Below are 25,505 nucleotides of genomic sequence, written 5' to 3'. Positions count from 1 at the left end.
TGCAAAAATGCCACCAAATTTGTCAGAAAAGATTTGCCCTTTGTGAAACTAGGCTGATTAAGTTTTATCAGCTCATATCTCTCTGAATGTTTGGTAACCTCATTCCTTATTACTGTCTCAGAGATCTTGCCTCCAGCCACGGGCAGCTCTGCTCATTTGTAATTTCCTGGTTATTTCTCAGCAGATTAGGGTGAGGTATTTTTGTTTTTGTTTTGCCTCTATCTCCCTCTAACTGTGAAATATTTTTGCTAAGATGTCCTCATTTTGGTTTAAAACTTATTTAGAAATAGATTTATATTTTTTCCCAATTTACCACAATGAAAGTCTCTCAGAAATTTAAATTATTGGTTGATAAAAACCTCTCATGCATTTCCTGTACTTGCCAATGTGATCTTTCTTATGAAGAAATGCAGTTGTTCTATTTCTCTCTTGCTACATCAGTTTAAACTTCATAAACACCATAATTACACTAGACTAAACTCAGATATGAAATAAGAAAATGAAATAGCATCCCCTGATTCATTATGCTATATTGTCTTCCTCCCAATATAAAGATTAAATGACAGGGATGATTTACAGAGATGACAAACATGAGTTCAATTTTTCTTTTTCAGACTCATAATCAACAAAAGCTTTTTTTTTCTTTTATGAGTAGGGAAAATTGGTTGGTTCCCTGTATGAGAAAAGCCCTTGACATTTTCTGTTGATTCTTCCAAGGTTCACACAGTACTAAATTTCGGTCCTGTTTTTCCTCACTTGAGTATTTGAACATAAACAGTTTCTCCAGTGATGCTACACTGACTTTGTAAACATTGACTGCACAAAGAGGAGCATACATCAAGCTTTTCCTTCTCCTCCTTCCTATTCATGTTCTCTCTTCATGTTCTTTACCAACCTGTTTCCACGTTCGTCACCACAGGGGAAAAGTTAGGAACATCATACATCTCATTGGCATGGATTGGTATGCAAATGTAGGAGACAGTGTTATTTACTCAACCGGCATGGTTTTTAAGTTTAAGGCTATTAGTTTATTCCATTATATAAATAATAGATGTGTATAGAATATTTGCAAGTCTCAGAAATGTGAAGAGAAAAAAATACCCAATTTGGATACTGGTAGCAGTCATTCCTGAATCTTTTTCTATACTATGCTGTCAATTGTTAATCTCTACCATGACCCAGTTAAAAATATAACGTAAGTAATTTCACTGTTAATAATGAGAACTTGTGAAATTTTAGTTTTAATGGAACTACACATGTTGCAAGTTTCATAATAATCCATCATGTCAAAATATATTTAAATAAAAATGTTTACATCGTTCTATATTATGGTTTTTTATTATAAATAATGCAATAATAAATGCCTTTCCTATACTATATTTGTTATTATTTTCTTGGCATAATTTTCTAGAATTAGAATTGGTGGAGCTAAGAGAAGTAATATTGGGGGAGTTCTGATAATTATTGTTAACATCCATCTAATTGAATCTTGTGAAGTCAGGGAATGCTTTTCAGTGAAAATTTATCCCAGTGGGGATTCAAAAGATAATCAATGGTGATGATGACATTTTTGACAATTTACTAACATTACATGTAGTAACTTGGCATTTATTATCTGATTTAAGTCTTACCCCAAACTCTGCGATGAAACTGCTGATCCTCCCCCCTTTTACACAAGTTAGAACTTGAAACTAGTCAGTCTAACAACAGAAGCCACAATCTTAACCACCCCAAAGTACAGGAATTAGGGTGGAGGGATTCTTTAGAAAGGGGGTAGGGTAAGTAAATACAAATGCCTTTTAGCTACCTTAAAGAATGAGGAACTCATCCGGAGGGCTATGGGAAGCCATAAATGTGACTTAAGCTTGTAACACATTTTCAATATGAAACACATGGCCAAATTCTGCACACAAAGAGCCTAGGAAGCAGTAGCTGCCTGGCTTGCATTAACGTAGCTCAACAGAGAATCCTGACAGGAAGTGCTCTCCAGATAAGAAGGAACTAGACTTTGGGCAAATCTACTTTTTTTCTTTATTTGCCTATCAGACCTCAAAGGGTCCAAGTGCCTAAGGGTTCTTTCAATGCCATGATCTTGGCTGTTCCTTCTACTGCTTTGGAGAAATCGCAGATGGCCTACCATCAAGTGTGACATACACTCTAAGACTCAGTTCAAACAGAGCTGGGTGGACGCAGCTCTCTGAAGCGCTGAATTAAAGTGGATGCTGTTTTGTTTTTCTAGACAAAGAAAACAAAATTCTATCCAGCTCTTTTATCTATGAAAATGTAGACATTCGTCTTAATTTTCCATGCTATTCCAAAGCTAAGCACAGAGACAACTCAAATTTAGCGAACATTGCTATCATATATTGGCTATTACTTATTTTATTATTTATTTTATTTGTTTCTCTTGGTGCTAGCATGGAAGAAGCTGTTTTATGAACTCTTCACAAACACCAATAATTCACAGGTGCCAAGTGCTTTTGCTGACAAGAGCACAAGTGATAATAATGGAGGGTCCACTTCTGAGCTATGAGTCTCCTCTTAATCAGACTACTTAGCAGTGTACATAGGCTTTATCAGTAGCATGCACAATTTCTCCCCCTGCCCCTGTAATGACCAAAAAATAAAATAAAATAAAATAAAATAAAATAAAATAAAATAAAATAAAATAAAATAAAATAAAATAAAATAACAATGGAACCAAAACAGAAGAGAAAGGAAAGCTCTTATCGAGATATATTTTATGGAATTTTTCAATTTCAAATTGCCATTTTTAGGGGCATCTGGGTGACTCAGTCGGTTTAGCATCTGACTCTTGATTTCAGATCAGGTCATCATCTCATGGTTCGTGCGATCAAGTCCCTCCTGGGGCTCTGTGCTAACGGTACAGAGATTCCTTGGGGTTTCTCTCTCTCTCTCTCTCTCTCTCTCTCTCTCTCTCTCTCTCCTTCAAAATAAATAATAAATAAACTTCAAATCACCATTTTTAAAATACCACATACATGCAATATTATTAGTTTCCTAGGACTGCCATAACAAATTACCTCAAACTTAGAGGTGCACACCAACAACTTTATTCTCTCACAGTTTAAAAGGCTTGAAGTATAAAATGAAGGTGTCGTCGGGGTTGATTTGTTCTGGAAGCTCTGAAGGAGAAAACATCCCGTGCCCTCTCCCCTGGCTTCTGGTGGTTCTCAGTGATCCTCGGCATTCTTGGGTCAACATCACTCCAGTCTCTGCCTGCATCTTCACATTGCCACCTTCACCTTCACAGTATCTCTGTGTATCCTCTTCTCTTCTCACAAAGACACCGGTCATGGATTTAGAGCCCAGTCAGAATCCGGATGATTTCATAAAAGTGGCTGTAACTAATTCCATTGGCAAATACCTTATTTCCAAATAAGTTCCCATTCTTATTTCTGGGAGGACATGAATTTTGTGGAGGATACTCTTCAACCCACAACACTTACCTCAGCATTTTTTGAAAGATGTTTGTGCGGTAACACAGGTTATGTGGAATATTTGGGGAAAAACCTAAACAATAAACTAAAGGGATTTAAGTCTGTCCCTTTATTCCTTCAGTAGAGCTGTTGTGAAGTTCTCAGACACTTCACCATTAAAATAAGAAATGTGATTCTTCAAGGGGCAACCTAACATTCAGTGTTTTTCAAACTTCTTTGAAGGAAGATTTTTGTTGATTTTTGTTTTGTTTTGTTGAGTTTTCTTTTGTATAGTTCTTTGGAAATGCTAGAGAAAACAAGCCTCAAGTAGTTCATAAAATGAAGTTCACTTGCTTTTCTGCCTTCCAGTTATCTTTTGGAATTCTGGTCTAAACTCTAGTACAGCTAGACTACATCTCAAGAAGCCCAGCGGAAATAGCAAACTTGTCTGTTTTTTACTTCTCCTGTAATTTTCTGGAATCTTAATAAAAGTGAAGCAATCACTTTTTGTTTTTAATTTTTTAATGCTTATTTTTGAGAAAGACAGAGAGACAGAGTGCGAGTGGAGGAGGGGCAAAGAGAGAGGGAGATAGAGAAATCAAAGCAGGCTCCAGGCTCGGAGCTGTCAGAACAGAGTCTGTTGTGGGACTCAAACTCACAAGCTGCAAGATCATGACCTGAGCCAAAGTCCATCACTTAAACGACTGACCCACCTGGGCGCCCCTAACAATAACTTTTTAATACACATTATTATGAAATGTTAATTGCTTTCTTTCATGAGTTGAGAGAATGAGGTGGTTTCTTTGAATAATAATAACTATCATGTAATGAACACACATTATTGAGTAGATTGAATGGATGTCTTATAACATATTATTTAATGTGTTTTAATCCTTCTAATCCTGTAGGTATTATTTCTATTTGACAGATAAGGAGGCTGATGTTCCAAAGGCTCTGACTTCTCCAAGTCCACACAGCTGGTAAAATGAGAAGCCCGTGCTCTTTCTCACTATGTGCGCTTCCTATGCGAGTACAAATCTATTTTATTATATTATGTGTGTGTGTATGTGTGTGTGTGTGTGTGTGTGTGTGTGTGTGTGCGCGCGCACTGGATTTACATCACTAAATGCTGTAGATGCTACTTATTTATTTATTTTCTACTTTATGAACTGTGTAGGTTTCATTACATGTGTGTAATTAACTTGGAGATAAAAATGTCCACATACACATAACCTCTCATGACAATTTCGTTCTAACAATTGAAACAATGGTACCCCTAGCAAATCACAGGAGCTGATTAGCCAGGTTTCAGGGCTGTGCTTGGAATAGCTGACACCACTATCATTGTTACATCCAGAAAATGTATGAGGTTAGAGATAAAATGGTCTAATTAACCAGGAGCCGCTTCAATATCCTCAATGACTACACAAAGATTAATCAGAAAATGGAACCCTGCTTTTCAGATGGTCGAGAGATAATGTGGAGATGTATGTCAATGAACAATGACACTGAAATGACTAATAACCAATTATGTCTATAACCTGAAACAACTGTTTGAGAAATTCTCTAAGGCAGACATGGGAAATGAAGAGGGGAGTCTCTGAATAATCTCTCGTCTTAGAGAAAATGCTTTTGTATCTCAAGAGTTTTAGAGACTCTGAGAGATACAAAAATGGCAAAATATTAATAATAAAGTTAATGATCTAAAACGCTGTTTTCATCACTGACCTATAGGTTTCTTTTTCCTCAGCTATTGGTCACTGACTGACATGTGGGAGCTGTCCTAGGATGGGCAGAAAGTTTAGTGGATGTCCTTTATTTTACTATTTTTGTTAACCTCTGAGTCCCCAGGACCTGCAATAGTGATTGTGGTAATTGCTTAAAATACATTTGGTGAATATAAAAATGGACAATGCAATTAGGAGTCTAACATAATTAACAGAATTCCTATAAACCCATCACCACACACTTTGTTGGCTAGTAAGCATTTGATCTGTTTTTGTTTTCATTGTATGTTTTTCAAATGAATATCTACGTAGAGCTTTGTGTGTGCCAGGTCCTGGTTTGAGGGCTTTGCAGGCCTGATGTCATTTTATGTTCATCGCAACCTTTCATTCATTAAGAATCATTTATTGCTTCTTCTGTGCCAGTCACTTTTAGGGGCAGAGCACACAACACAAAACAAAATAGAAAAAAAACCCAAATAAACAAAAAACACACTGTCTCCTCCTGGATCTGAAAAGAAGAAAGTGATTATTACTACCACCCCCTTTGAGCAGAGCAGTTAAGCTATTTGTCTGAGGTCATAAAGAGCCAGGTTCCAGGGTAGACTCGGATACCTAATTACAGAGCCCCTAGGGCTAATCAGAGCAATCGTGCCTTTACACGGGCCACCACGGTAAAGGCTTTCTGCACCGTATTTCATGAAATAATCTGCAGCAATCACTATACTAAAGAAAGAAAGAAGATACATGTTCTCTGGATGACTGTTCAGCCTGAGCAAATGCCAAAAGCTGTTAAGCAATGCCCATTGCTAAAACAAATTCTTTCAGCTCGTGTCGCCAAGGTTAAAGGAGATATTTCCATAACTACAAGCAAATTAATTTGGAGTTTTGCATCAACAATAATGAGATGGGGCAATAAGAAGGTAACCTTTTATGTGTCTTTTTGTTTTATGACAAAGACAGCACCTTTCCAGGATGGGAAAAAAGGAATTACTTGCCGCTGAGTTTTGTGCAAGCCTTTAATGCTGCCTGCTTAAAACAAAACAAAACAAACTTCTTTGGCTGCTGAAATAATGGGTATAGGTTCTTATGTAGAATATAGAAGTTATAGGGATGTGTAGAAATGTAGAACAAGATTACACTAACAGTGTAGAAATAAGATTACACTATAGGTGAGAATAGTAAGATCCAAAATATAATGAATGAAGACCTACTATCTATCAAAATAGCCCCAGGAGTTGTCTATAAATGTACCTGAAAAGATCTGGGAATACCCAGGGTTATTTAAGGGGTAAACTCTTAAGAAGACAGAACTAAGGTGGGTCTAACCAAAGGCTAGAAGTCTTAACCAGGTAAATGTTACCATAAATAAATAAAAAGCGCATTAACAACATAAAAGTGTCCTCTACATAAAATCCAGAAAAGAAAAGCAGAAAGAGCAAGCATGTGGCAGTGTTTTTATAGTACTCTTCAGGCAGGGGAGATTTTACCCTGACAACTAAGACAATAACAATACTAATGCTGATTAGAGATTTAATGGGTGTGGCAACTAGTTTAAGTGCTTAGTAAAAAATTAAACTTGCCCAAAAGAATGTTTGCTTTTTGCTCTAAAATGTAATCCTTAACTCTTGGGAAGTCATAATAATGTATGTGAAAAGAGCATCTGTTTTCCTGGGGCATTGGGCCACTCCACATTGTCAACGCCAACAATGTGATTTACGGTGGGTGGTTGGGGCTACACTACATAGTCTACCGTAACAAGATGATTTGTGGTGGAGTGTGTGAAAGGTAAGGGGAAGGGTAGGCTTTGTGGTATCAGACTGACCTCTGGAATGGCTTGAGCCTAAGGTAAGCCACAAGAACAATCAACCAAATCTGCATGATTAAGGACGAAAAGCAGCCTCAAAAACAAAAAAAAACAACATCAAGACTCAAGTGAGTTTCCCTGTGTATTGCCATGCAGCTTTCCTGGGAGAAGTAAGCACTATCTGCGCATGTACTAGGAGAGTACAGCTGGAAGCCCTGTGCATGGGACTTGCCTGGACTCTGCTCTAAGCGCCTCTCTCTTTGAATCTGTATCATTTCATTGTAACAAGCCATAACAGTCAGTATGATAGCTTTGTGGAGTTCTCTGCATCCCTCAAGGGAATTATCAAGTTTGAAGGTGATCTTGAGGATTTTAAGAACTTGCAGTTAGTATCAGAAGTGAAGGTGGTCTTGGGAATTCCTAACCTTGGCAGGGCATTACACATATTGTTTAATACTCATAGCTAACCCATGAGGTTCAAGATCACACAAGTGAGAAGTAGCAAAGTTAAGGTTTGAACTCAAGAGTCTGATTGCTAAGATCAGACATTACTCCCCACCAATATAGAGAATGTTGTAAGGGATGGTACTTTGTAAGGGACAGGGAGAATTTACAAGGCTTTGACAATCACTCTAACAAATATCTCTCAAGACTATCCATATTTCATGCTGGCCAGCCAATTTCCTGATACATAATTGTTTTAAAATGTGGTTTTTTGTTATTATTTAGATATAGGGAGGACAACTGATTGGGAAATGGCTGCCGGTGAAAAGACTGCTTATTACAGTTCCCAAGAAGAGAGGACATGCCACATCATGCAAGGCCATACAGGGGAGCACCAAGGTTAATCGGGGCGCAAGAGTGAAGGAAGAGGCAAAACATCAAGAAGGCTTAGGGGAGACTAGTTTGAATAATTTCATCAGTCTCTGGGGTATAGGGACTGTCCCTAATTGTTTGGGACCTGGCCCTGGAGTGATTAGGGCAGGAGAATATGACCAAAGTTTAAGAGCCCAGTAAAGGAGGTGGTTGGAGTTATGGGGACTGGATTGGCTAGTCTGCACATGAAAGCCCACTCAAAGGTGAGTCCTTTAATATCTGTAGGAATTGGTTAGCCTTGGGAGGGGCAGGCTCACCAGAGTCAGAAACGCTCAAGACGGTAAAGTATCAGACATACAGAAAAGAAGAAGCCATGATTAATACAATAATTTACAGTCCCAGGTAGAAAGAAAAAGGAATAGGGCATACATTCTCAACGGTATCAATATCAACTCCAAAGAAGTAAAAATTGGATGTGGGAGTGCAGAGGGTAGGTACAGGTATACAGTATATAGGGTATTAAAACATTATGGGTGGAACACTCAGAGGGCTCCTTTGTGTTGTCAGGAAGGTGTTAATGAAATACAAGTGGAGAAAGACTAGAATGGAGTACCTTGGATAATGGATGTAAATATTCTACAAAATAAAAACTAGAACAATCTATTATAATCTATTATTAATATATTGATATATTAATATAAATGATTATTTTATGATTTACATATAAGTATCTTATATATTTTCTCAGCAAGTGTTTATTCATAAATACCTGATCAACTCTGTGCTAAGAAAACCTAATTTCTAACTCCACAGAGCTGAGAATCAGACAGAAACGTAACAACTACAACTCTATGATGCTCTGTTTGGGTACGACGATTCCTCCCAGAGATTCCCTGTCTTCTCCTTCTAAAATATCAATAATGTTATAAAGACATCTTATAAAACAGAGATTTCTACCTTTAAACAGTCTGGGGGGTTATATTCACTGAGAGGCTAAGAGAAAAATTACCAGGTGTACTCACAACTGCAAAGAAAAGATCCCCCCCCCGTTCCCAAAACCAGCCAGGGCGTGCCCGGTTGTAGTCTGACATAAAGGCGGGAACCAATCAAGTTCTGCTGAATGGTTTGAAATAAAGGCGGGAACCAATCAAGTTCTGCTGAGCGTTCAAATTTAAATGTCAACCAATAACAGCTCTGTAACCTCAAAAAAATCCCTAACTTGTTTGTGCCTGTCTATAAAAGAAGCTGTAAGATCCTTGCTTGGGGCCTCTTAGCATCACCGGCAACGAGTGCGCGGAGGACCGGGTTCGAACCTGCAATAAACGACCCTTGCCGCTTGGCTTTGACTCTGGACTCTGGTGGTTTGTTTTCGGGGGGTCTCTCGAATCGGGGCATATCATCACCAAGAGTTTGTTCATCTTAAACTGGCTTAAGAGTATTTCTGATGAAATTTTCTTTTCTAATTTTCTAATGAAAATTAGAAAATTTGAAATTTTCTAATAGTTTCTGCTGGAACTGAGGGAATAGGGGAGGTAATAAGAAATGCAGGGGGTAGTGCCCACTTTGATAGAATGAAGTAAAATTGGCCTGACACAGACAAAATTATCATAGAGCTTACATAAGGATGACACAGGTTTTTGAGGCATTCCATTTTTTTTTTAATTGAAAAAAGACATGAGAAATTCCCTGGGCCAATACAAATGTTTTGTGTCTTGTTTTAAGCAGTGGTTTGATGGTGAGTACAATTATTAAAACTCAATGAACTGAACACTCAAGATCATTGTATTTTATTGAATATTAATTATACTTTGACTTTTCAAAACGAGTGTGGTGGGAAGACTGAATAATGATTTAAATCTGAGGTTTGCAGGGTTGATTCCTTCATATATAACTAAAGTTGAGCAAATACAGCACTAACTATATGCTTGTTGTATTTTATGTAAGAGATGAAACTACATTGGAAAATCACATATTTGTAAAGCAAACCATAGAGATCATGAGAAACTAGAGGCCCCAAGAGGAAGGTGACTTTCCAAATATAGCAACCAGAAGAAGAGTGACATTAAAGAAATAATATTCAAAAATATGCATTGATTTTCCCCATATTCTCAGTACTATATTAGCATTTTAAACTTTTTATTTAATGATCCATAACCTAACAAACAATTCATCTATGTGTGTTCTTAGAGGCTGTTTGTAATCCTTCAAGGATAAAAGTACCTATGATGGAAAAAGTAAGATAGTCTCAGTGGAAGAGACATAGAGTCAGCATACTGTGAGAAGAGACATAATATAGTCAAGAGTTTGAAGGTCTGAGTTTGTATCATAATTTTGCCACTGACTGTGTGACATATAACAGAATATGTTAACACTCAAGCCTAATTTATCAGTAGAATGAGGGGTAGAACACATCTTGGGTTTTAATTTACAACAAAGGTAGTGGCCTTCTCTTTATTCTATTGGCTTGGTAGATATTAGTATTCGATCACAGAATTCTTTCCCATTGAGTTCAAATGTAGCCATCAAGGAATTCTCATTGTAGTCAGTACTAAATGTGGGAATTCACAGCTAAATGATTGGAATTAACATGGGGAAGACAATGTATCATCAGTTCAGGTGTAGATAATCTGAATTTCCTGGCCCTAACAGCCAAAAATTGTTAATTAGATTATTTTATATGTCTATTCATTAAACAGATACTTGCTAAGTGTGCCCAGAATGTGCAAGTCAGTGTGGTAGGTACTTTCAGGGATACAGAAATAAACTGGATGAAACCAAAGGACTTACAGGTTAGCAAATGTGATGATGCCTCTACATTTGTTATACAAAATAAGGTAGACAGTGATAGCAGCTGTGAAGGGTGTTTAGAAACGAGGTTGTGTGAGTGTGTGTGTTAGGGGAGGTGGAGAAAGTGTTCATAGGAGACAGCGATTCAGGTACATTTTGTTTCTTATGACGTGAAAAATCATAAACTCGGGCCACAAGGCTGTTGTGAAATCATAAGGTAGCATAATAAATTCTAGCTACACCAAGCTAGATGACAGTCAACCCATGCTGAGTCTTGGTTTTTTCAGTGAATGGCTTTTTCAGCCTCTTCCCACATTAAAGATGGAGATCTGCATGCTAAAGGTGAAGGTCCTGCCAGATTTGTGGTATCAGTTGAGTGAAGTAACTCAAGCCTATTTTAGACAGATATGCAATCACACATGTGCACAGAAAACAAAAACAAAAACTACCTTATACCTAAACACCAGGGAATTGAGCCCATAAAAGATAAAATTGAATTGAGCTTCCTAATAGAAAAGCACTGGTAATAATTTCACATAATAATTTCTACAGAGGCTTAGGAAGAAGCCTATTGTTCTCTAGGAGATAACTAAACATTCCTTTCTCCTAAATTTAAATTGTGAATTTTAACTGTATTTGTGACTGTTATTTATCTTGGTTATAAGAAAAGTTAATTTTCAGTATTACAAGGAATAGTCATTTCTCAGTTTTCATTTTTAGATTCATTGAAATAGAAAGCATTTTAAAAACCGCAATTGAGGGGCGCCTGGGTGGCTCAGTCGGTTAAGCGTCCGACTTCGGCTCAGGTCGTGATCTCGCGGTCCGTGAGTTCAAGCCCCACGTCAGGCTCTGTGCTGACTGCTCAGAGCCTGGAGCCTGTTTCGGATTCTGTGTCTCCCTCTCTCTCTGACCCTCCCCCATTCATGCTCTGTCTCACTCTGTCTCAAAAATAAATAAATGTTAAAAAAAGAATTAAAAAAAAAAACGCAATTGATTTGTTTTTGTTTTTTAACCAAAATCCAGTCCTCAGAGACCATAAAAAAAAGTGAATGTACATTGGGTGGCTAATTCTGTAGATCTAGTAATCTTTCACATTTTTTATTTTATTTTTTTAAATTTTAATGTTTATTTATTTTTGACAGAGAGAGAGAGACAGAGCATGAGTGGGGAGGGGAAGAGAGAGAGGGAGACACAGAATCCAAAGCAAGGTCCAGGCTCTGAGCTGTCAGCACAGAGCCCAACGTGGGTCTCGAATTCACAGACCATGAGATCATGACCTGAGCTGAAGTCAGACGCTCAACTGACTGAGCCACCCAGGTGCACCTTAAATTTTTTCGAATGTTAGCAAATGTAAACTTTTAAAATGTTATTAAATTATCACTTCCTGTAGATTCCAAAGGGATAAAATTCTTGCTAATCCCATAAGCAGTAATTTAACGATCATCAATATTTTTTACATAAAATCTCATTTTGGGGGAGGTAGTTTATAAAAAGTGGTATCTTATAAGAATTCTTTCAGTCTCTTCTAGGGAAAAAGAAAAAGATAAAGATGAATAGATGCAAATATTGCCCTCCAGTTCTGAGAGTATGTACCAGCCACTGAGTTCATGAAGACTGCCTCTTTTCTATCCTTGAGGTGGGGGGTACTATTTTTCAGTTGATATTGATGGTTCTTTGATTATTCACTTTGGCTTATTGGGTCATTATTAGGATGTGTGTGTGTGTGTGTGTGTGTGTGTGTGTGTGGTGTGGGGAATAGACTGATGGTGGATAAATGAGCTCTTGTAGAGGAAGATGAAGAAGAAGAGGAAGCAAGGTTGGTGGGAGTGGGATCCAACAGAGGTAAGAGTTGTCCACTCAAGGGAGTGATACAGTGCGGGGCTCTTATTTGGGAAACTGCTGGGAGAACTGAGGTAAGAATCACCATAGGGAGCTCAGGGAGTCAGAGATAGGCTACCTTCCCCAACCGTGAAGACTTTGTGTTCCAAAGAACAGCCATACATGGGATCTTTGTTAACCAGGTGGTCAGGGAGTGGTATAACAGCTGCACAGGGCCCCATGCTTATAAGGATCCCACATAATAACTTGTGAACAAGGAACCCTGCATTTTCATTTCTACCTTGGCCTCACAAATAATGCAACCAATCCTGAGTATGGGCAATACTGTATCCCTACTGTCAATCTCCAGACCATTCCACCTTCTCTACTGCTGTCTCCATGAAAACTACAGGACCAAAGGTAAAACCAGGCACCTGCTGGGCTACAGGAGAGAAAGTATTGAGCTACACTTGGGGAATAACATGAGGACTTAATATGGGGAAATGCAGCCATTGTAGCCTGACACCATGGCCTATAACTGTGTATATAAACATACTATATTTTCTATAAAAGATCCAAATGAAAATTGTGTATATGAAGGATTTTTGTACAACAACCACCAACTTTAATTATTTCATCTCCATTGGCTTCCACAACTCAAAGAAATGTAAAGCAAAGTCTGAAAAGGTAGGAAAGAAAAAGAAAAAAAAACTGTATGTATGGAAAGAACTGATGTCAGCTACCAAAAAAAGTACTTGATTAGACATCAGGCAGCTTTTGGAGCTTGCATAGCTCCCTATGGAAGGTGTTTACTTAGGGGGGAAATCCACCATGGAAATTGATCAATGGGGAAGTCTAAGAATTGTAAAAACAACAAAGCCTTTTGCAAGTCATTCTATGTGTATAAAATAGGTGAACCTCCCACTCGGGCATTTATGAGGACACACTGGCCTTGCCTCTTCATCTCCCTTGATTGGTTTCACTCTTCAACTTCTTTTTCTCTTAGGCAACATGAAACAGACCTTTGTCTATGACAAGATTTCTTTTATATGTGTATTTGAACAGGGTAGGCTGGAGAAATCATACTGAAAGGGGCAGTTTATCATACACCTCTTTTCCCCTCTCCTTTATTTACAAAAGAAGACTAGATTGAATGGCTTCAGAAAAGCTACTGAGTGTGGCAGACATTTAGCCATTGCTAAAGCAGCTCCACGCTATAAAAGGTCTACGGCCAGCGAGACTGCGCAGTGCTGCTTGCTGCAGCCACGTTCAGGTTGTCTTTTCCACTCAGGAAGCTAAATTAGGAGTTAAGAGGCACCAATTTAGCATTTCATGCTCTAAATGAAAGATGAAAGAGCCCTAACTCACAGGAAATATTAAAAAAAGAAAAACACCTAAGTGTAAAGCAGAGTAGAGTGGCTACATGACTTGCATTTGGATTTTATTTTGCTGGTCATGCCATAAGACTCAATATTTTGGTCATCCTAAGTTAAAGATGTCTTTGTGAAAGTTTCCCAAAATGATCAAAATGAAGGTCATTTTCCTTCCTGAGTAATTCTGGTAGAGTAGGTGGAATTTGTGAAACCATCTGTAAAAACTGGGTTTGTATTCACAAGAAGGTCTGAAGGTATGAAACATTTTCACATATAAACATAGATTTGCAAATCTCTTTTGAAATTATAGGTAAGCCTTCAGTAACATCAACCATCTTTCTGGCTCAATTCTGACACCCATCTGGATGTGGCTCAAAATGATTTCTTCCACAAATACACAGAAAAAACTCCTTTTTATTTTGGCAAATTTGGTATCTTGTCATCTCTTTCATTTTCTACAATATACTAACATATATATATGTATCTATCTTCTATATTAAACAATAAACACTTCCATCACGAAAATCATCTTACTCCCTTTTATATTCCTCATATTATTTGGGACAGTGCTTTGAAGCTGGTAGATTAATCAATTAATATTTGTTAAATGAATGAAAATGACAAAGGCCTAAAATTTATTGATAATATTACATCTCTAAGAACTAAAAAAAAAACCAGTAAGGATAAAAAATAGGACATAGCTCCTAATCTATGCAAGTCACTATTTTCTTAATTTATATAATCCTCATAAAACTTCATGAGATGTCATTATTAATATTTTAATGTTTCAAATAAGAACAGTGAGATACAGAGATAAGTAATTCAAGTTTATAGAGCAGCAGAGCAAGGATTTGAATCAATGCAGTCTTCAGTCTGTGCTTTTAATTACTATGCTATATATAGCTTTTCTAACAGATTATATTTATTGTGTCTGTTGTAAGTGCTTTACATGCACTAACTCATTTCTATCATGAACTCTGTTTACAGAAGCTGGCTATAAGCCAGGATTGGATATATTAGCATTTTAACTGGCCTTTAACAATACAAAACATAGGCTGAGAATTTTATACTTTTGTGGTTTTATTCCAATGCAGTGGTTATCAAAATGCATTGAGAACCCCTAGGGGTTCCTGACTTCCTTTCAGATTGTTTATGCAATCAAAGCTCTTCTTGATACCAAAGTAAGTGATTTGTATTTTTTTGTTCTTTTTCTCTTCACATGTTATAAAAAACATTCTTTTTAAACAAATGATTTTCATTGTGGAAAAGAAGAGTCTCTAAGTGTAAAAACTACAGCAAATAAATATAAAATTAAACAAGAAATCATGGATAAGCTTCTTAAACGCAACAATTTTGAGCAGAAGGGATTTTGAGGTCCCTGTATCCCACAGGACTGGTTCTATCAACTAGTGAACCATGTGAAGTTCCTTATTAGATCAAGATTTAACAAGCAATGATTACTCCACAGATTTTAGGAATGATTCTTTACTGTCTAACTCCTTGTAACGCCATGAAGAAATTTCAAGTGTACATACAACTTTTAACCATTCCTAGTAAAGCTATTTAATTGCTCTAATTTACATAATAAGTATATTAATGTATTGCTAAAAAAGCACTAGTTGTTCCTAATTCTATAAACACAAACAACATATTCTTATATAATACTATGAATTTGACAGTCTCATATTATTTCCTAACTTGAACTTCAAGTGAAAAATACCAAGATTGAAAATGTTCTACATCATTCCATAAACTTGATGTCCACATAGATACTTAATTCCTAGGCTATGTAACTCACATGTAGTGTGCAGTTATCTGTTTGAATCATATCTTAGGACCACTGAAATAACTATTACTTATTTTCAAATGTTCATTAGGAAAGTTATCCTTATATTCCAGTAAAACCAGTATATTATGGTACTGTAGTATAACTAGTTCCAAATTTGGGCTTATTATTATTATTGTTGTTACTGTTATTATTATTATTATTACATGAGTTTGTGTCCTTCAGATATGACATTAACAAAAAAATAAACACCCGGCTTCATGGACAAACATCCACCATTAGATTAAAGGAAAGTATCTTTGTAATATTACTAAACTCAAAGCACATTCTTCTCAATGAAACATTATTAGAATTTTTGGTACCCGCCACAGTAAATAATTATGAAACTTTCCCACCTACTGTCAGAGCATTATCTTCTCTGAAATTTCCAGGTCACCTAGATTTCAGTGACACATGCTATTTCTTCTATTGTACTTCTATAATAATCACTTGGCAAAATTGTCCAACTGCCGATTGTGGAATAGAACAAGTACAGTGTGATCCCCAGTGACCTTTCCTCCATATTCACACCCCTTTCTAGTTCCCTGCCATTCAGTGTGTATGAGCCCAGTGACCTACTTCTAATCAAGAGAAAAAAGCAGAGGGGATGGAGTATCCTATCCATGATGAGTTACATAAGACTGTAACTTCCATCTTGCTAGAAGAGTGTCCCTATTGGGTAATTAACTTGCATACTTTAACAAAGTAAGCATCTGTGTGGGAACTAACTGAGGGCAGCCTCTGGGCCACAACCTATTAAGAGATGAGGTCCTCAATCCAGCAAAACTCAAGGGACTGAGTCTGCCAACAACCTTAAGGGTTCGAAAGCAGATCCTTTCCCAGTTGAGTCTGCAGATAAAAGCCCAGTCATGGTTGGTACCTTGAGTACCACTTTCATATGAGATCTTGAAGCACAGAACCCAGATGAGCAGTGCCCAGAATAGTGACCCACAAAAACTGTGACATAATAAGTGCATGTTGTTTTAAGCCACCAAATTCACGGTACTATTATCCTGTAGCAACAGAAAAATCAATATAGTGATTCAGATATCAGTTTTCTTTTTTTTTATAGATTCATTTAAAACATGTTTTTTAAATTTTATTTTAGGGAGAGAGCAAGTGAGCAGGAGAGAGAGAGAGAGAGAGAGAGAGAGAGAGAGAGACAGAGAGAAAGAGGGAATCTCAAGCAGGCCCCATGATCAGTGGGAAGCCTGACATGAGACTTGAATCCTAGTCCCCGGAATCATGATCTGAACTGAAATCAAGAGTCCCAACACTCACCGACTGAGCCACTCAGATACCCCAAGATATCAGCTCTATTTATAGGTTGCCAAAACAGAATTGGGGTTTTGATTCCAAGAGGTACTCTTACTTATTAGAAAAGGAAAATTTATATGAAAATGTGTCTACAATGCCTAGAAAATAAGGGACACTGAGGATTATAAATATATGAAATCCAGTTGTATACTATGTGATCAGTAGAATACTGGCCCTAGTGAGACATTTTGGTACTTAACTAATGTTGAAGGAAAAGATATGGCCTTGGTCAAGAACCTGCTTATGCCACCATTTGATCAACCTACTTCTTTTTAAATGTATTTTCATTAATATTTTAAATGCACTTAAAATTACTAATTGACTAATAATAGGTATTAAGCCATGGTTTCTCTTTGAATAAATGGAACTGTCTTTTAATAGAATTTGCCACCTTGTATCTTTAGACTCACTTTCTTTACCTTCTCTAGTTTGATTTTTCTTCACTACATTAACTTTTTTCAATGATCATCTCAGTATTAGAATGATTCTATTTCTCTGAGAACTGTAAATTTCAATATTAATTTAGAAACATTGTATGTTGCCTTTTAAATTCTGTGCCTATGTATATAGAATATTTCATCTTGTCCTTTTTAAAATTCACAACTCTAACCCACACAAGAAGGAGCAAAAAAAGACCATGCCTGTGAAAATTGCACCAGTGTTTTTCAGTAAGTTAAGTGAATGATAAAATAAAAATGAAATAATTATTTGAGATAATACATTGTATGTGTTTAACTTGGACTCCTATAGAGCTGATCTTTAGTTGTATCTTTTGCAAAAGCTATAGAGTGAATTTTTCTAGGATTACTTTTAAAGAAAGAAATTAAATTGTCCATGCAATACCATTACATATGCAAGAAAAAATATTCACAGATGCATGATAAACATTTCAATTGGATTACACTTTTATAGCTGGAACTGAAATATAATTTTAAGCCACAAGCATTCAGGCATGTTTCATCAATTTTCTGTTCCTTTGCCCATATGAAATGTGTGATAAATGATATAAATATATGCATACTTTGTATAAGAGTTACACTTTTGAGGTTAAAAACAAAAACAAAACAAAAAAAGGTAGAGAAAATGGCAAAAGGAGATGGGTGAGTACTTATCTTCATTTTAACACAGAATACAAATTAATTATATGCTTTAAACTAAGAGAATACTTTTTGTAATTACATATTTGATCCTTGCTCAGGACGATGACACAATTTTGAATTAAAAAAAAAAAAAAGCATCAACAGGACTTGCTGGAAATGAACTACTGAGTAACTATAGTTCTACAATGACTTCAGAGAGCAGTGTGCCCTGAAGCACATGTTTCTAGGACTGAGAAAACAAACTATATGGAAGGTCTGTTAACTGGAGTACCTGCCTGAAAACTGGAGAAGGAAGATGCTTATCTTCACACTCCAACGCTGATAAGGAAAATATAATCATTATAAGTTGATGCATAGGAATGCTAAACCAGTGTTATTTGTCTCTCTGGGATACTTGGATAAAACATTGAGTAGTTTTGTCTACCATTCCTAAACAAAAGGCTTAGAAGAGTGGCTGGAAATAATTAAAGTGATATTAATCAATGAATATCAAAAAGTCTTGAAATCATTCAATATACAATGCTTTGGAAATATAAATCTTTGAGAAACAGAAGGAAAAGATGTGCTTGGGTGACTGCTGTGGTGACAGGTGTGATGTCAGTGGGGTTGACAGAGGCAAAGGCTGATAGTGGACAGAAAAAGTGTTTTGCTACGGGGTGTGCAATAGGTACATGCTGAATATTCAGTAGTCTTTTGTAAATGTTATTACTATTTGGATTCTTTATAAAGAATAAGTCCAACTGAGCAGAATAAAATGCTCTCAAATATCAATTTTCCACACTCATGAATAACCTGGCTGTTTAAGCCATGAATCATTAACATGGCAAAAACAAATCACAAGGGTAAGTACCTTGTGTGCAAGACACACACTTAGCTGGAAATAAGTCACCTTGAAAACTCAAAACTACATAAACATAGTACTTACAGACACACCTATACACATAATGCTGAGAAGTATATATAACTTTGTGTCTCCACAAGATATTGCCCAGAAGTTTAGATGTTTGTATTGTCAGAGCACCTAAAAAAATAAACAAAAATAAATTCTATATTTCTTGCTCTAAAAACTGTTGTTATTCAATTTCTTTCATGGAAAACAAGATAAAAATCTAAAAAAAAAAAAGAAACCAGAAAGATTTGGACTAATAACTAAAGTAGCTCTCATGATTTGATGATGCACATTTCATTAACAATGTGAGAAGTAAGTTCCTCCTAATATGACCTCCATATAGAGATAGCAACTCCCAAGTTTTCCTCCGCTTTGTGGGGGTATGGGTAAGCAACTATGTGCAGCAATGTGTTTTATTCATTGTGCATCTCTGGAGAAAATCAGGTCACCTTCAATGATCTTATCAGTCAAAGAAAATAGGACTGCTTCACAAAGCTATTAAAATGGAAGAGAATTAGAATGTATAAAAAGCTTTCAGATGCTGGGATCAAAGGGAAAAAGGTCACAGACTAGGCAGGGATTGTTGCCTTGGCTGAAATTCATGGTTTTGATTAACATGAAGTTGTAAATGGCTATAACATTGTAAGCAGTCATAATAAAATAAAGTAAGAAAGAAAGGCCAAGGACATTATAGAAATGTAGAGGAAAGAGTCAAAAGAATAATGCTAACAAGTGGAGAAAAATAAGCAACTAGAACAGAATTATAATAACATGCTTTGGGGTAATTTGTTTATGATTCTCAAAATGCTTTAGCATATACTGGGGAATCTAACCCTCACAAGAGAGGTAAGTATTGTCATCCATACTTCATAGAGATGGAGACCAAGGTTAAGATGTAACTTTTGCAAGTTCAAACAACTATTGGCAGCAGAGCGACTGTTCTCTTCCAAGCCTTCAAAACACTCAACAGAACATTGTTAGATATCCACAAATATTTATTAAATGAATAAACTTGTACTTAAGCCTACTTTTCTAATTCCAAATCTAATGTTCTTTTCAGTTACCTGACTCCCTCAGTAAGTGATAAATCTATGCAAAACCATTTCAACTCTATTAAAAACCTATGCTGAGACAGAAGTAAGTAAAATACTTAGTAAATGTCTATTTTTAAACTAGAATTAGCTGCAGGAGTACCTTAGGTGACAATATCCAACTAGGATGACAGAAAATGACTCACCCATTTTGGTTGAGACTAATAAAAATACCATGATCCTATCAGTCAACAGATTATGTCTTAATTACAGGTAAGGTAACTAACCACTATCTATGTGTCAACACAGAGAAATGGGAAGATAAGTATTATGAATATCCATATTTACTTCTCCTAGATTCACTAGTTATTGTCTCTTACTCCCCCTTTCTTTTCTTTGCATGCTGTGTCCTACTTTTTTTTCCCTAAATCATTTGAAAGGCAGTTGCAGGGAACCAACAATTTTTGCCAAGGATGCACAAAGCTGAAAATAATATGCCAACACTTTTTTGAACCAACTTTGCTTGAACCAATAAGAGCTGAGATCACAAGAATACAAACTAGCTCCAGATATGAAGAACACCATGCCTAAAGGAGTGATGGTAAGCTAGCATTTTTCCTTCCTTCGTAACAAATTGGTAAGTATGAGCATGGGCCTGGTGGCTGCAGATAAAATAAAAATTCACCCTCACTTTCAAGCACTCGCCACAGAAACTCTTGGTGCCAGAGATAAAAGGGAACTTTGCACTCAGTCGCGGGCTCCTTCATTGGACCTTAGCAGAAGCTCACAAAAAATTGTTGTAGTATAATCCTTATTGTAAAGACAAGGGGAGGGAAGAGCAGCCACTGCAAAAAGGCCCAAAACCCCATTCATATCCTTTGCCCCCATCTATGGAAGGAAAGCTTCAAACTGCAGGGAGAAGTGCCTTCTGGAAGGGAAGTGGTGAAAACACATTGTAGCTGGAGACCGGAAATGTAAACATAACAAATCAAATACATCTTTCCCAGAGTTATAGCTGGGAAGAGGGCAAGAAGACTGACACAGCCATATCCTGAAACCCAGGAACATAGTGTTTGCCTAAAACTGAAGCTTAGTCAGAACAAGAATGTCCCTCCCACTTACCTTGAGGCGGAAGAGAGGCAAGTGACATCTAATAGTGGGATACAACTTGGGGACTTTCAAAAACATGTGTAAAGACTCTGTCTGAGGTGCAGTTCAAAGAGGAGAACCCCAAAGAGGAGAGTGGAATAGACACCGAAAAAAAACCTCTGGCAAATCAATCCTCATCCGAAACACAGTTATCCCCAAAGAAGTCAAAACCAGTGGTCAACTGAGGATAATTAAAGCAAATCTAAACCCAGTACCTCTCTTGGCCAGACAGACTCAAACTCCTACACTGGAGGCTTACCAGAGGTAAAAGCACCCCCAATCCCAGGGACAGAAACTATTTAGTCTAAGATGTTCAGCTTTCAGCAAAAAGTTTTAAAGCATATGGGAAGACAAGATAAAAATAACACTACCAAGGAATAAAACCATCAACAGAACCGGAATTGGATATGACACAGGTACTGGAGTGACCAAATGGACAATTTAAAATAACTATGATTAATACATTAAGGCTCTAATGGAAAACACAGATCATATGCAACATCAGCAGGATAACTTATATAGACATGGAAAAAATTAACTGGATATGTTAGAAATGAAAAACAGTGATAAAGAAAGCCTTCAACAGTCTCATCAGCAGACTTGACACATTCAAGGAAAGAATAGGTGAAACTGAAGGTAAGTTAATAGCAACCCCTAACCTAAATCATAAAGAATATGTGTGAAGAAAGCACAAGAGCCTCCAAGAGCTGTTAGACAGTATCAAACTGTCTAACTCGTATGTAATTAGAATTTCACAAGAAGAAAGTGAGACCAGGGAAATAAGAATAATGATCAGGATTAAAAATATTTAAGTGAGTCATATTCAAACAGAAAATATCAAGACAAACAGAAAATCTTAAAAACAAACATAGAAATGACACATATACACAGAAAAACAAGTACAAAAATTGCAGACTTTCCCTCAGAAATCATGTAGATTAGAGGAAAATGGAGGATATCTTCAAAAGGCTGAAAGAGGGGTGTCTGGGTGGCTCAGTTGGTTGAGTGTCCATCCCACTCTTGATTTCTGTTCAGGTCATGATCCCAGAGTTGTGGGATTGAGCTGGGCTCTGGGCTGCGTGTAAAGACTGTTTAAGATTCTCTCTCTCTCTCCCTGTGCCCTTTTCCCCTACTCATGCTCTCTCTCTCTCAAATAACAACAAACAAACAAAGGGCTGTAAGAAAAATGTGTTTACCCACAATTCTATACTCAGTGAAAATATCTTTCATAAATGAAGAATAAATACAAATTATCCTTAGACAAACAAAAATTCAGAGTATATTGTCAGCAGATTTGCACTAAAAGAACTATTAACGAAAGCTCTTCAGATGGTGGATGCTAGACAAAATCTTTGAAATAGGGAAATTAAGTGTGCAGGAAGAAGGTAAAAATACAATTTACCGCTGTAACAGTAAGTTGCAGAATATCACCTTTCATCTCTAAATACCTCAGCATTTATTTTTTAATAAAGGACTATTATCCTGCAATAATCATAAGAGCATTATCACAATTGAGAAAACTGACACATATACAGCATTTCATTTTAGTCTATATTAACTATACCCAACTGGCCAAAAATATGTATTTTTTTATACCTGATCATGTTTTTCAGGATCATATCAAAATTGAATTTTTGATACAATTTCTTTAGTTTCTATTAATTTGGAACAGTTCTTCTATGTTTTCTACTTTTATCACATCAAGAGTTTTGAAAGGTGTGTGCCATGACGGAAGTTTCTCAACCTGAATTCTATGGCGGTTTCCACAAGATTAGATTCAGGTTAAACATTCTGAGCAAGAATATGACATAGAGGATGTTCTATATATCTTACTGTATGAGGAAGCATACTATTTCATTTGGCCCCTTGAAGAGTGATACTAATTTTGATCACGTGGTTAGAATGGAATGTGAATATCTTGCCAGTAGGGAAGTCTCTTTCTTTGTAATGCAGAAATAATCTGTGTGATGATAATTTGAGACTATGTGTAGTATATTTTATTCCCCAATAAATTATAAACATTTTAACTTTCATCCAAGCTAAACATCTATATAAATTGATTTCTATACACATTGTTTCTATTTTCATAAATGCCATTTGCAAAATACAACTTTATTCCTTGTTTGTTAAATAAACAGATATAGTTCAATTAAGGTTACAATTTCCTTTAACTCTTCATTTACTTGACCAATAATGGTCTTAGACTGTTCTCCTTGCCTTTTGTGATACAACACCCTCTAGCTTGCTTCAGATCTTTGTGGTGGCTATTTCTTCATCACTTTTGCCTGCTAAATATTCTCTATTAGCCACTCTCTTCAACTAACCAGATTGAATCCAGTTGGGTCATGTTTGGTCATGGTACCTCTTTGTTCCTCTATGCCTATTTTATTTTATTCATACCCATGACATGATGATTTCCAAGTTCACCAAGGCTCCAACTCAGCCTTATATTTTTGGCTCCATGGGTATTCATTTTTATAGTCCACACTTCTATAGAATAATAAACTTATATGGAATAAGGAACTCATGTTCAAACTCAACATCTGGTTATCTTCCTTCTGCAGAAAATGGCACCACCATTGAACCGATTGCTCCACCAGACACCTGGGAGTCTTCCTTAACATCTTCCTCTCACCTCTCTGTATAATACAATGCAAAGTCCAATTTTTAGCCCTTAGATTGAGCCCCCAATCTTTTCAAATGATTCTATTGCTATAGCCAGATCCCTACATCAAATCACTGACTTTTTTCTTTTGCCTTGATTACAATGATTGCCTTTTTAACTTTCATTCTTTCCATACAGTCACCATTGAGCAGCCAATGTAGTATTTTCAATATAGAAATTTGATCACATTTTTGTTGTTTCTCTCCCCTATCCTACCTCCCTCATCCAGCTAGATACCACTCAGTGACTAGATTATTTTTGGACCAAAGGAGAAATGCTTAATAATTTGCACAAGGACTACAAAGTCCTATATGACTTGATCCCTGCCTCTCCCTATTGCTTCATCTGCTGTTCTTCCCATTACTACCTTCTACTGCCTTTCTTTTGGCCTTGAACTACCTGTGTTTCCCCCCACCTAGTTTCTTTGTTGTTTATTTTTGCCTGTGTTACAAATGCCTTTTCTCCACTGCATTTAATTAATGGTCAATTATTCAGATTTTAGAAGGTCAATTCATCAAAGTAGTTTCATTGTATTCGCTAAATGAAGTGAGCTTTCCATATTATAAGCTTTTAAAGATGGGTATATTTTAGTGCTCCAATCACAGGTGTGTGTGTGTGTGTGTGTGTGTGTGTGCGCGCGCGCACACACACATGCATGCACATGCCTAAGGGTAAAATTACTGGTCTGTAAGCTCTGTAAAGATTGGGCCCTTGTTAGTTTTGCTCAGTACTTTGCTTACCTATAGCACAGTGCTTGGTATCTTAATTTAATTTTGTTTGAGTTTCTCCTATGTGTCCTTGCTGATTTAGGCACAGGGATTTAGAAGTGAGCAGTAGGAGACATGTAACAGTTGTTGAATGGATGACTGAGGTTGTATAAGATTACTGTGGACCCCAAATCCATACAGATAGTTACTAATTATACTTCCTTCCATAATTGTAATCTGGAATTTAAAAAGAAAAGGAAAAATGGGAAAAGGATTCAGTGGTTGTCATTACCATCATTCAATATATAGGGTTACATTTATGATGAGAAACCTGGAAAGTCCATGAGAGGCAGCTAAATAATTTCAAACTGGAGCAGAGTCCACTCTACTGTGCATGTGGGTGTGTATGTTTATATACATAAAATATATAATATAAATATATATAAAGATTATATATACATACATTATATATGTATATGTATATATTATATATATGTATATTATATGTATATATGTATATTATATGTGTGTATATATATATATATATATATATATATATATATATATAAAGATTCAACCTGAAAACATATACTACATTGTTTTGTATTTAAAGAAGTAATTCTTCTCATTGTTTCTCAGAGGGTATTCTACAGGCTCCCATACCCATTAAAATACATTTAGTAAATTGGGTTCCTCTGAAGAGATGTACACATTTGTTAGCTTTACCTCTGGCTGTAGCTAAATGAACAGGAAAATCGTAGGGGAAAAAATAAAGCCTTTGTGAAAGTGAATGTATTGTGTGGGTACCAGAAAAATGCCTCAAGCGGAGATTTGCAGAGAAGACCCATTTTATAAAGGGCTATATTAAATTAAGTAAGTGCTTGGAATCTCTGGAGAGAAACACTATGGAGATATTTGAATAAGCACAAAGTTAAGTAGCAGTGGATACAGAATTTCCTATTACTGGTGCTGTCTCCAGTGTATTTTACAAGCCCCTTGTGAGGCAAAAATACTGTATGCATCAGAAAAATCAGAGAATATCAAAGAAGGAAAGGAA

At 36.4% G+C, this 25,505-nt stretch overlaps 1 protein-coding gene across 1 annotated transcript in view; it reads right to left on the bottom strand.

Moving 5' to 3' along the window:
- The window catches only part of LOC109254640 (contactin-6), a 282,077-nt gene that overhangs the window by 182,817 nt on the left and 73,755 nt on the right, over positions 1–25,505 (bottom strand). The window contains 1 exon segment of the mRNA XM_053897189.1: positions 18,933–19,028. Coding sequence (XP_053753164.1) covers positions 18,933–19,028 — 96 coding nt within the window.

This window comes from Panthera pardus, unplaced genomic scaffold (assembly GCF_024362965.1).
Source record: "Panthera pardus isolate Hobbes unplaced genomic scaffold, ASM2436296v1 HiC_scaffold_8, whole genome shotgun sequence".
Lineage (NCBI taxonomy): Eukaryota > Metazoa > Chordata > Mammalia > Carnivora > Felidae > Panthera > Panthera pardus.
This window is presented reverse-complemented; position numbering and strand designations above follow the sequence as displayed.